Genomic DNA, 12,384 nt, shown 5'->3' with positions numbered 1-12,384 from the left:
TGGAGCGGATCGCGCCGATTGGGTTCCGGACCGGGGAGAAAGAAGGGGGAGAAGAGAATCAATACAAAAGGTAGTAAATAGATCCTAAGTAATACTAAGTAATAAAGACCCCAATCACTGGAAAATTAAAACTAAAAGTAAAACTGATGGGCGATTCTTTACTCCTCGAGGAAAGGCACGACTAATTAAATTAATATGTTAAATGGTCTCCCTGCACGACGCACGTCCTTCCTTCCTTCCACCCACTCGGTCCCTCCGGCGCAGAAAAACAAAGCATGCCTCGGTCTCCCCGAATCCCTTTTTTTGCTCTCTTTTTTTCCCTGTCTGTCTCTCCTGTGCTTCTGAATAAACGAACATGCCCAATCTCAGACAGCCAGCCAATTCCTTCATTCCCCATTTCTCCCCCTCCCGATCCACACCTTAAATAGCACGGACTTGCCTATCCACCCCCTTGGGCCCAGAACACTCATCTAGAGAATTCCCAATCGTTCATTCTCTACACAAAGTAGATCTTCCATCATGCACAATCCCTGCTTGTTTCCTGCTTGCTGCACGTGACTGTGCAATAACCAGCGACACCGAAGAATGAATAGTTCCATACGTAGGTAGGCAGTACTGATTATAAACAACTCAAATTTTCCCCTTTATAGTTATGGGAGATTCGAAATTTGCTTTACTGTACTAGTGGTACCTCTCTTCCTCCCTCCAACCTATCCCAATCCATCCTTCGTCTTCCGACATTTACCGTCCACGTCGGGGCATGCCACGTCCGCGACCTCCTCCAAGCGCCCGCTGGGCAGCACCCGGCGGCAGGCCTCGTGTTGGGGCCTGAGCTTGGGCCGACTCTTCGTTCTCTGGAGGAAAAAAAGAAAATCACCATCGGTCAGCCTAAAAGATACTATAGGGCTTAGGAGTGACACTATATCACTGGGGTACTCACTGATCGTCTCGTCCACACTCAAGATCAAGCATGCAGCCTCCACTGCCGCCTGAATGGCGTTCACCTTGACCAGACTGGGCTCCCACACGAAAGCCGCCATGTTGTCCCGAACACCCTCGTGATCAAAGTCGACACCAGCCCAGACGTTGCCCTTGCGGTGCTCCACCCGCAGCCGGTTCAAAATGTCCGTCGCATCGAAACCTGCGTTATCGCACAGCTGGCGGGGGATCACCTCCAGGGCCTTGGCGAACGCCTTGACGACCGCCTGCTGCTTGTGGGGCACGTTGCGGTCCGCAAAGCCGTGCATGAAGCTGGACAGTTCCATCTCGGTAGCACCACCACCCGCGACAATGGTCGTGTGGCGGAGAGCACGCTTGACAATCATGATGGCGTCGTGCAGACTGCGCTCGACCTCGGCGATGAACTGCTCCGCTCCACCACGCAGCACAAGGGTGCAGGTCTTGGCCTTAGGGCACTCGGAGAAGAGGTTGTAACGCTCACCACCGATCTGGCGCTCCTCAAAAATACCGCAGGTACCCAGGTGGCGTTCCTGGATGTCGCTGCAGGTCGACTGGGTAGCCGCTCCGGTCGCCTGGCAGACCCGATCCATATCATCGGCCGCAACGCGACCAGCACAGAAGATGTCCCGATCCGCAAAGTATCTGTAGATGAAGAGAAACGAAGTAAGCATGTAGACCAATTTGCCAGAGAAGATTGCGAAAGAACATACTGCGTAGCCAAATCACCGATGGGGAGCTTGCTGAGAACAACCTTGGCTCCGGTCTTGTAGATAGCCTCCAGCTTGTTGTAGATGATCTGCCACTCGGCATCGACGATGGCCTGGTACTCCGACACATGCTCGACGCGCACCTCGGCGTTGTCCTTCTCACTCTTCAACTCCAGCTCGACGTTCAGGCAGACAATCTTGGGGTCCTTGAAGTACTTGGGCTGTTGCTCGAAACCGGCGTACGAGAAGGTCTTCTTGAAGGCGACACCGTTAACGAACAGAGATTCCTGGAGACCACCACCAGTAACCCGCTTCACACCGATCAGCTTCTCGTTAAGGTCGTCCTGGTCGAGCGAAAGCACGGCATCCACCACCACTAGGATATTTAGTCAGCATCTGTTCCCACGAACAACACAGCACCCATGGATAGGGGGGGAGCCCCTTACTCTTGGTGAAGAAGTCCGAGTTCCGCTTGATCAGCTTGCTGTTCATCGCCGTTCCGGCCAGACGGCGGAGCGTCTCAACCTTCTTTTCCTCACTTCCCGCAGACTCGATCACGTCCACGGCGATCTCCTTAATCTTGTTGACGGCCATCGCACTTCCCCTCCGTAGACCCTTGACGATGGTCTGTGAACTGACACCCTGCTCGACAAGTTCGCGAACTTCCTTCAAAATTTCACCGGCGAGGACGACAACCGACGTTGTTCCGTCGCCCACCTCAGCATCTTGAGAGCGGGCAATGTCCGTGAGAATGCGGGCGGCGGGGTGAACGATATCGAGAAGCTAGAACAGAAGACAAGGACAAGTAAGCTCATGAGGTAAAATAGAATATGAATAAATATTGCCTGGAGACTTCCGAAGGAAAGATATGAGGGTGTGTTTCTAGACGCACCTTCATCACAGTAGCTCCATCGTTGGTGATGGTCTGTCTACCGTTGCCGTCCACCATCAACAAGTCCCCTCCATAAGGACCGAGAGTGCTCTTGATCGTGGATTGCACGGCAACACAGGCATTGATGTTGGAGATGATCTGACCCTTGCCCTGGGAGGTATCGGTGCCTGAAGCAAAAGAAAACAATCAACGGAGTCAGCAAAATCTCTCAGCGATGACACACAGATGCCAATGCAAATGCGGGCGGGTTGACGGACCCTCCTTGAGCACGATGATCGTGGGTGCTTGGCCAGCGAAGGCCATTTTGATGAGATTATTTCAAGGAAGGACGGCGGAGAAAAGGGAAGTCTGTGAGCCAACGGACAAGGGGCTATAGAAAGATGAGATTGTGGCCCTGAGTGTCCTAGCTGGTCGGGGGTTCGATATCGCTGCTCGACCAAAATTTCCCCGAGCTTCTTTGGGATCGAAACTCTCCAGTGCTGGAGGCGGTGACCAATCATGCCGCGCCCCGCAGCCCTATTTGCTGCTTTTCCCCCTCAAAAACAATACCTTGACATTAGGAAAGTCCTATAATGTGATTATATCGAATGTTATTTTTTCTAGCAAATTCTTGAATTGCTTTATATTCATCTTCTTTTGCTGTATAAGGTTGATTTCTCACCATCTGAGGCCACTTCGTCCATCACATCCCTGAACCGTTCCTGTTGTCTAATCATTTGAACCCCACCAGATTCCAGCATAATATGAATGGAACTTTGACAAGAATACTTTGAAATTTAGTTCGGGGCACTGACATAGCACTCTTTGCTCGAGTTATAAGCACTATAGAGTTTTTCTTTAGTGTACTACTATGGTTATTCAATCCCATCATGTCTGCCAGGTAGCCACCCAGATATATGCCGTAGAGTGGCGGGGTTGGGCTTCTTCTGAGTACTATGATGGTGATAGTAGTAGTACTACTTGTCACTCTACAGTGCATGGGATCTCATATGTAGTGCTCGCTACTAAGATCCTAACTGATCCACACGACAGTGAACAAGTATCTTTTGAGAGATGACCCGCGATTGCCATTGATTATTCTCTCATATGCTCCCTAGAACCTCGAGTAGCATTACGTCTACCGCGTTGGTAACTAATATTACTCTCACCAGCTCGCTTACGGAATGCTCACATCATGATACAATTATCTTGAGGGCAGTCTGTATGCAGGGTGTCGCAACTACTAGACTGATCATATCTGGTGGCGATGGACGTGGTCTTTGCCGTGTCCCTACCCCATGTTCAAAGGCTACAGGGGTGGTGTACCCTTAGCGCAGATTGCCCTCAATCATCCCTAACCAACAAACAGAAGCCAAATATGAGCAGGTATAGCGTAGATATCCAGCTGTGTATTTCAGTTCAAGTTCGTGTGAGAGATAGTAGAGACGTATTGTACGCGTCCCGAGCACAGAGAAGTAATGCATAACCGAGATTACCTAGGCTGGCTCAGCTGAAGGGGCCACAGCTGAAGTCGATCGTCTAGACCATAAATTGGGAATAGCCTGCCGATCGACCCAATTATCCAAGCCAATAATATACAGTAGACAGTGTCTCTCGAGAAGCGCCGCAAAATGTTCAGCAGTAGCTGCGACCGCTAAACAGGGGAGGGAGTGGATATGGCACAGGTTTGGGGGGAATGTGGAGTATCTAGAGTTAGAACTTGAAAGGGAAGTCACAAACATTTGAGCAATTTAGCCCAGAATACTGGTTTTTTTTTTTTTTTTTTTTTTTTTTTTTGTCAGTAAAACTAGATCCATATGCTTGTTGTTTAGTAGATCGAGATAATGGATGCGACGTAAAACGCTCATCTGCGCGACATAGGGAGGCATCTCTGTTCTAGGTGTCAAGTTGCAGATGTCTTGATACTGATCGTACATGTCAGATAGGATGTAAACTGTGCAAGTCGAAATTGATCTAAATGTATCTGTTGGATTCTGATTCCCCATGAGAAGTTTCCAACATGCTGTGGGCAGTAATGCCACTGAAGAATCACTGCGCGAGTATCGTCCACATCCGTGGTCCTGGCTATTATTTCTAGCTCGAGGTCCCTGATCCATACCAATACATCCTAGTAAAGCTGATTGTCTCCTGACCTTGTTCTGCTCTAGTCTCCTTTAATCCGAGTCAACTAATGCGTTCTTTTCTCACCAGGCTTTCGGCTAGGCAACCCGCATTTGTCCGAGAGACCTTTTCAGGGCTTATCTATCGACTAGAATGCCTGACTATGATTCGATCAGCGTATGACCTGAACATCCAAGGTCTGACCATATCCAATTTATCGATTGATTGGTGAACTGCGTGGAAAAGTCCTCTCAAATGAGGTATTTTTGACAACTCAGAAGAGTCCCCAAAAAGCAAATCATGCGTCATTTCATTGACGGATGTAAAGGGAGAGCGGACTAAAGTCGAAACAGATTTCATTGTAGGTGATCAATTGTATGAGAGCCCTTCTGAGGCCAATGTCAGTCAGGGAATTTCGGATTAGGAGAGCCCACTAAGTCCTCGACGAAGTCGAGAGATATCAATGACAGTTTAGAACTCCTCCCAGTGGGTACAACAAAATGTATAGCTTGTAGATCATAAGCAGATCTACCGCGACATAGAGTTTGCGAATGTTACACGGCCAGCTCATGCGTTCTTGACAGGTCCACAGTACACCCAAGAACGAGGTGAAACAGGGAGGACTTGCATCCCATTATAGCCAAGGAAGAAAGACTCCCTGACGAATACTGCATTCAGCAGAGTCTCCCAAAAGAATAGCTCATATACATCTCACTTGCCTAGGTTTGTTAATAGTATGGCTAAGAAAGTGATAGGCCGTCAAGAAGCGAGGCAAAGGAGCAGACGCTTGTGGCGCATCCAGGGCTCTCGGTTGCCAGGATTCAAAGATGAATTTGTACAGCCTCAAAGACAACTGGCATGGTGGATGATCTAAACCGAAGAAGCCATACTACAGTAGACTTAAAATATTACTGGAGTTGCTTTTCGAGGAATGTAGATCATGCAGGTCAGGTGATGCAGAAGCGTCACCCACATCTTTGGGCTCTTCCCCTCTCTACTACATCCTCGTATTTAAGCTATTGTCCAGGTGATCAGACTTCATCCGAATCAGTTCGAATATCATCAATCAAATTGTGTCCTGAATACCCTTACTGAGCTCCATATCCCATAACTTAGCTTTATTTGTCTATACATAGCTCCTCCCCAGTGTAGTTCTCCTGCCCTCGCGATAGTATGTCAACCACAGATCTACCCCAGTATTATCCGAACAACTTGACTCCGCTAGATATAAATCAAGAAACACTGGAAAACGCCCTCAAAGAGCTGCAGGTTGCTGTGAATCGTGGTGCAACTTTATTGCAGGAGGGCTGTCCTCCTCAGAGCGAATGGGGCAAAACCTACAACACGGGTATATACGTGGGATTTCCAGGTATGCGTATAGCTTTCACGCTGTTGGTGGTTGAGTGATATGCTTCATAACAGAATTTTGGCAAGTGTAATCTGATGGATCTTCTCCTGCAGGAATTGCTCTTGCTTTCCTCCGACTGGACCATCAGGTCAAAGCGTTCAGCAACAAAGATGTCGGACTTCCTCTTGACTTCCGCAGACTTGCAAGCGAGCAAATCCTTCCACATGGACCGGACATTCCACTTTTGCCCGGAAGATTAGCACCTTTTGGCTCCCCCAGTGTGCTTGTGGGACCTCTGATGCGAATTCTCGCAGCCGCCCAATCCGGTGCATCCATGTCCGAAGCTGATATCGAATGTCTCAGAAATGTCGTACAAGTGGCCATCGGAAATCCCCACATGCTACCACACGGTGATGGGATGATGGGTACGGACGAAGTTTTGTATGGTCGAGCGGGTGTATTGTGGGTTGTACTGAGCGTGAGAGCTCACAAGTATGATGAGAGGGCTACAGGCCTTCTGACCTCCATTTTCGAATCTGTTCCAGACCTTATTGATGCTATTATCAAGGGTGGGCTTCAAGGCAGAGAAGACTATCTAGAGGAGTATGGGGAGAGAAATGCTTTGCCGTTGATGTGGCACTGGCATGAAGATCGGTATGGCCTAGGAGCGTAAGTAATGCCCCCACCATCGTCACAAATGCTGAGCGACAAAACGGCAAATCTAACATATCTGACTAGGGTACATGGAATGTGTATGTTACTACGTCTGTTAAGAAAATCCTAATGATACACTCCGCTGACAAGCTTTTGTAGCTGGCATACTCGCAGCCCTCCTTGCCTGCGATCCTGAAGAGCTCAACGACGGTGCTTCGCGTAATTACCTGCCCCTGATAGCGGAAACAATCACCGGTCTTTGCAAGATATGTATTGCTCATAACGGCCATCTCCCATCGACTCTTCCCGATCGTGGTCCTTCATCCAAGCGCTCCTCACCTCTCGTCCAGATTTGCCATGGTAGTCCCGGCATTTTGACCCTTATGGCATGCGCCAGGCGGAACAAGCCCCTGATCTCTAACTTCTGGCAGCCAGAATGGGATATAGCAATTCGCCTGGCAAGCGAACGGGTCTGGGAAGAAGGACTACTTTCCAAAGGCGGCGGGATCTGTCATGGCATTACCGGCAGTGCATGGCCATTGTTGCTTCTGCACGACAGCTTCGAGTATGATAAGGAAGAGATGCAAGCAGCCAGAGAGAGATATATGGGGAGAACACAGACAACCAACGCAACAGTATTGGATACCGGGCTCACTGGTGACTATTTCCTGTCGAGAGCGCTGGCGATGTTGTTGCATGTGCGGGAGACACCTCCATACCAAAGCTCCGTCACGCCAACGTCTAACATCTATCGACTACCTGATCGCCCATTCTCCCTCACAGAAGGCCTAGCTGGAGCTGTCTGTGCGTGGGCAGACGCATGTGTGTCTGTCCAGATGAGACTGCGAAGCATGCTTCTGCAGAAGAAGTGGCCGGACAGTTCTTCGTCTTTGAAGTCAGATCCAACCTTCCAAGATCTCGAGAGCTTGAAATTGGGAATTCCAACGCTTGCTTATCACCGGGCTACACCTTTGCCTTGAGAAGGGAATATGAGAAGCTTTTCTATTGATGCAGAGCTTAAGAAAGCAAAATTGTGATGACAGCAAAGTATGTATGGGAATCTTGCATGTATGTCGCTCAAGAACAAAAATCGTCGCTCCAAATATTCAACATAGGGGAACCTGATGCTAAAAGACTCCAAACTCCATGCTCTTGGCTCAACTCCAGTCGCTGATAAACGAGAGTAAAAAATTGTAAACACGATCAAAGATCACTATCATGTTTACACGAGTTAAAAAAGCGTGAAACCCGTGCGATACATGGGTGGTTGGCCCGGGAATTCAGTCCTGTACTCGACACGTTTAGGCAAGTAGTTCCCATTCGGAGCTTCCACAGCAACTCTCCATCTCCGCCAGCAGTTTGAAAGCTGGTGACTTCTATCACCACAGAAGGTACAGCGCATTTGCACCGGTCGTTGAACAGGTCCTCCCTGCATCGGTTGACTGTAACTTCGATTCCTTGTAGTTTGCTCCCGTTCGCGACGCATCTGTTCAACCACGTAGTCATTGATTTCCTCCTGACTGGGCCGCTTAGCATGTCCCCGGACACTTCCACTGCGATTACGGAATGCCTCATCCTTATGCATCTGTTTAACAACGAATGCGTTGATCTCGTCCTGAGTGAGAGCGCGAGGATCTTCCGGAACCTCCAATGGCGATGCAAACCCTCTCTTGGCAGCACCATGATCACCACCCCATGCACTCCTTCCCCGCGGCTGACGGATCTTCTCTTGCTCCATGGCCAATTGGGCCAGCTCCTGGAAGGTCACCTGCTCCGCAGGATTGGAGGAGCACATCCGACTATCTCGCAGCATGGCAGATGCCCAGTCACTCCAATCAGGACATTCTTTGAGCTTTGTCAAAAAGAGCATATTGATCTGCGAGTCGGGAATATAGGAATCATCGTCGATTTGCGTAAGCCCTTCGCGGATTGCTTGGATGAGTGCGACGAAATCGGCGATCATGTCGGACTTTTGAGGGTCGAGGTCGAGGACCTCGCTGACTTGGTGCATCCTGCGAATGTTTCGCTGCCATGGCTCCATTTTGGGACTATGGAGCAAAGAAATTGAGGTGAGGAGATTTGGAAGAGAGAGAAGGCCAGTACGTATCATTTAAGCGCCGTGAATCAGTTGGTTTTATTTGTCGGCGATGGTTTGCTGACCGTGCGGGGGATGACGTCAGAAAGAGAGCCGTACAATTAATTACTGTATCCATACGATAACAGTGTCTGTTCTTATCGTTGCTTCGGTTCTCTCCTTTGCTTCAGGTCTTATTCTCCCCTCTATGGTTGTGGCTGCTACTATATTTCATATTCCACAGTAGGATGTTATTATTTACGGCCGATTAAAGTATGGAGTTTCTTTGGCTCTATGGATCCTTCGGGTCTTCCCTCGCCCCATCGTGAACCGTGGCAGTGCCCGACGCCCATCTGCAAGTCAGCAGCATCTCTTTGGGGGCCGCTATTCTTTTAGTTTCATTTGCGTAGCGGCGTGTGACAACCAGTCCAGATAATTGCCCAACCCATCATTTCTCTCAAATGTGCTGCAGACGGTTTCTGCGCATCCTGCTAGCCTAATCTAGGACAAGGCTTAAAGGCCCCATCACCCGGGTGGAGAGAGAAATCCCATCGCGTACAACTGTGACAATGGATACTGTGCCACCATCCTACCAAACCGCTACCACCAGAGACGCATGGTCGGTTATAGCACACTACATCCCGTCAAGCGACCTATGCGCAGCGGTCTTGGTATGTCAGAAATGGCATGGTATCTTCATGCCCTTTCTGTGGGGGGATCCCGCTTCCCACTTTGGAACGGATAACGATGCGGTTTATGGTAGGTCTGAACAAGATCCCACGACTATTTGGTTTGACTGTTTGGCGCTGACAAGACACACTAGTTGCTCTCACAAGGTTCAGAAGGACACTAAAATATGCCCGTCTCAAGGTGCGGATGCTCACCCATACGTTGCATCTGCCGCCTGCTCTCTCGGAGATTTATGGTGGTCCACGACCCGAGTGGCTAAAGGAGATCCTGGATGCTCTACCGTGCCTCCAGTCGTTGATGGTCTCAAAGCTACCATTCTTTGACCACAATGCTATGACCGCCTTGAGAAGATCTAGTTCATTTGGAGAAAATGACACAGCTGCCCAGACCTACAATGTCCGTCTGCTATTAGCGGATAGTGAGCCAAATGCGACATCACACGGTATTGCGGAGACCTTACTACGCTTCCCGGAATTGATCTATCTCGATTTGTCTTACACCACCCCTGCGCGGGATCGCACAGTCCTGTCATCGCTATCACAGTTGGAAAACCTCCAGGTCCTCAAGCTTCGAGGTATTGGTTTAAAGGACAATGATGCAGAATTCCTGGCCAACGCCATCGGACGCAGAGTCCGATTTCTGGACCTGCGCAACAATTTGCTTACTGATATGTCCATACGGTCATTATTGCAAGCATCCTTCTTACCCCCTGGTGCTGAGGATAGATTACAACGAGCGACACTAGCGTCACTGGGATCCCTTGCCCACTCTCCGCAATCGAGACCCTTGCTGTCTGACAGGAGGTTTCTTAGGACCCCGCTCTTAGATGAACAAATCCTGAAAGCTTTAACACAACCATTGACAGGGCGCTCCTGGGTTGAGGATTTGTCCCATGCAGGCATAACACACCTCTATATCGCCGAGAATCCTATTTCTGTGGAAGGAGCCGCAAGTCTTTTGTTCTCATCTCGCCTGCACGCTCTGGATGTGGGAACCGTTGACACTATAGAGTCTATCGGAAGAAACCAGAGCTCTCTTGCTTCACCTCAAGACGATTCCCACAAGCTTCCTGGTGCTGAGAAATTGATTCCCATCCTGGGGACTGTTGCCAAGGGAAACCTCACCTATCTTCGAGCTCATCATGCCGTCTGTACAGTTGATGCGCCGTCAAGGGAGACCTCAACGGCGGACATGTTGCTACCAGAGCTCCCTGCTGGGAATGAGAGTGAAGTGCGTACAATGGCAGAGTTGGGTACGAGCCATCAGATTTATGAACTAGCATCAAACGAAGCACCGATTTTCGAGCTCCCTGGTTCACCAGTCCCACAATCTCCGGATTGGCCTTCGCAGCCCGCCGAGCGCGGTCGAAAGCCAATCAATTATGAAGACGAACCACTACCTGACCTGCGACGAGGCTCTGTCTTCGCTCCCGAGGTGATCGGGGCAGATCAAGTCAGTGATGATGAGGGCCCGAGCAATACCTCTGCCGCAAGGGCTTCAAATCGCTTGCCCCATGATATCTCTTTCTCTAGCATTTCCAGCATCTCGGTGGGTGCAGCGGGGTCTATCCCGCAATGTTCTTCTCCCCTTTCAGTCGAAGATTCTCGAGCCCAGAAGATCCAGGAGTTGCTTGCTAAGCGGCCGAAAAGTCTTCCTCGACGTGATAACAAAAGGTTTTATTTTCCGTACCTGCATCCTTCGCATGTCCCTCATCTTGAAACATTGGTTTTGACCGACGTTCCATCTCACGTACCGCCGAACTCGCCTATCTTGCAAGCTCTTATTCGGTTCATAACCGCTTGCTCGAATGAATCATTACTTGCAACCCTACAAGCGGGCTCTGATTATTCACTCGCACCTGGAAGAGCTCGAGCCAAAGCTGAACAAGAACGTGCCAGGTCTTTATTTGGTCTGCGTCGCTTGGTGCTTGAGATTACACCCTCTGTTAGGTCCAATAAATTATCTAGATGGACTCCAGCCAGCTACAGGGTAGGAGCTTCAAAGTCAAGTACCGGTGATCGCGATTCGGAGAAGCTATGGTCAGCAGCAATAGGCGACTTCAGCTTCTTTGATGAAGAAGAATGCGGAGTACCCGATGTTTATTCGGGGAAATACTTCCCCATGGCAGCCTTGAACGAGAAGGTGACGTTGATTCCAGAAGATGACGATGTTCACACCTTACAGCCCGACATGGCTTCTTCACCAGGTAGGCTTCATCCAGATCCTTTGCGCTCGCGATCAAATTCAGTCGATCCCACGACTACACCTCGGAACATGCGCTCGCACAGCCCATTTTTGGACAAGGATAGAGAAATGGGGCCGCAGAATGATGTACCAGACGTTGATCTGGTCGCCGAATTGGCAGCATTCCGACGTAGTAAAAAGGCAGAGTATGAGGAAATGCTGAGGAGAGATCGCAGAAGACGTGGTACCGTCAGCACCATGTCCTCTCGCTTCTCTCCTTCCGTCTCCTCGTTTCAAACCATTTCGCCGTCGTCGAGCATAAATTCGTTGGCGACGGCATCGGCGCCTCATTCACCCATTGCTCATTACTTAGAAGGACACTGGAAGGGGGAAGTGAAGATTGTCCGAAACCCAGCGCCAAAGGGCCGAAGCGGGATGGTAGACATGTATGGGAATTATTTCGAGAAGGGCTATTTGTACCCTTGATGGGGTACTTATTTTGTTTGTGGCACTAGTTAGTTGATAGAGATCGCGAGCATGATACCCGATATATATTACACTCGATGACATATACATCGTAGATAATCACCCACAGCTGGCTTTGAACGATAGATGAGATAGTATTAATACTACCATCCTCTTCATATTTTTTATGGGGTTTACTACAAGGACCAGAACTGTCGTCTACTATGTAATTATGGAGGTGTAGTGTCATGCCTACAACTAGGGCACACCGAGCTAGTACGATAGAAAGTACACATCTCGCCGACAACCC

The 12,384-nt window shown here is 49.5% G+C and overlaps 4 protein-coding genes across 4 annotated transcripts; 2 read left to right on the top strand and 2 right to left on the bottom strand.

Annotated features, from left to right (window-relative positions):
- Positions 1-690: 690 nt before the first annotated feature.
- On the bottom strand, positions 691-3,007 carry BO85DRAFT_451753 (chaperonin-containing T-complex subunit CCT7). Its single transcript, XM_025660663.1, has 6 exons — positions 2,817-3,007; positions 2,560-2,726; positions 2,114-2,450; positions 1,671-2,043; positions 941-1,602; positions 691-854 (listed from the first exon to the last, which is right to left on the bottom strand). Exons 1-6 carry the CDS (start codon positions 2,860-2,862, stop codon positions 742-744), a joined length of 1,698 nt encoding a protein of 565 aa, XP_025512801.1. The 5' UTR covers positions 2,863-3,007; the 3' UTR covers positions 691-741.
- Positions 3,008-5,832: 2,825 nt separating this feature from the next.
- On the top strand, positions 5,833-7,641 carry BO85DRAFT_461585 (lanthionine synthetase C family protein; the record flags this gene model as incomplete). The annotated part of the gene is made up of 4 exons (XM_025661797.1): positions 5,833-6,028; positions 6,121-6,676; positions 6,713-6,759; positions 6,821-7,641. 4 exons carry the CDS (start codon positions 5,833-5,835, stop codon positions 7,639-7,641), a joined length of 1,620 nt encoding a protein of 539 aa, XP_025512800.1.
- Positions 7,642-7,892: 251 nt separating this feature from the next.
- BO85DRAFT_377959 (uncharacterized protein) lies at positions 7,893-8,702 on the bottom strand (the record flags this gene model as incomplete). The annotated part of the gene is made up of 1 exon (XM_025656281.1): positions 7,893-8,702. The coding sequence occupies one exon, from the start codon at positions 8,700-8,702 to the stop codon at positions 7,893-7,895; it is 810 nt and encodes a 269-aa protein (XP_025512799.1).
- Positions 8,703-9,086: 384 nt separating this feature from the next.
- On the top strand, positions 9,087-12,184 carry BO85DRAFT_85610 (leucine rich repeat domain protein). Its single transcript, XM_025665734.1, has 2 exons — positions 9,087-9,494; positions 9,559-12,184. The coding sequence occupies exons 1-2, from the start codon at positions 9,305-9,307 to the stop codon at positions 12,093-12,095; spliced, it is 2,727 nt and encodes a 908-aa protein (XP_025512798.1). The 5' UTR covers positions 9,087-9,304; the 3' UTR covers positions 12,096-12,184.
- The last annotated feature ends 200 nt before the right edge of the window (positions 12,185-12,384 follow it).

The sequence above is a fragment of the Aspergillus piperis genome (assembly GCF_003184755.1).
Source record: "Aspergillus piperis CBS 112811 unplaced genomic scaffold BO85scaffold_17, whole genome shotgun sequence".
Classification (NCBI taxonomy): Eukaryota; Fungi; Ascomycota; class Eurotiomycetes; order Eurotiales; family Aspergillaceae; genus Aspergillus; species Aspergillus piperis.
Note: the sequence above shows the minus strand (reverse complement) of the source record. Positions and strands in the feature narration are given on the sequence as shown.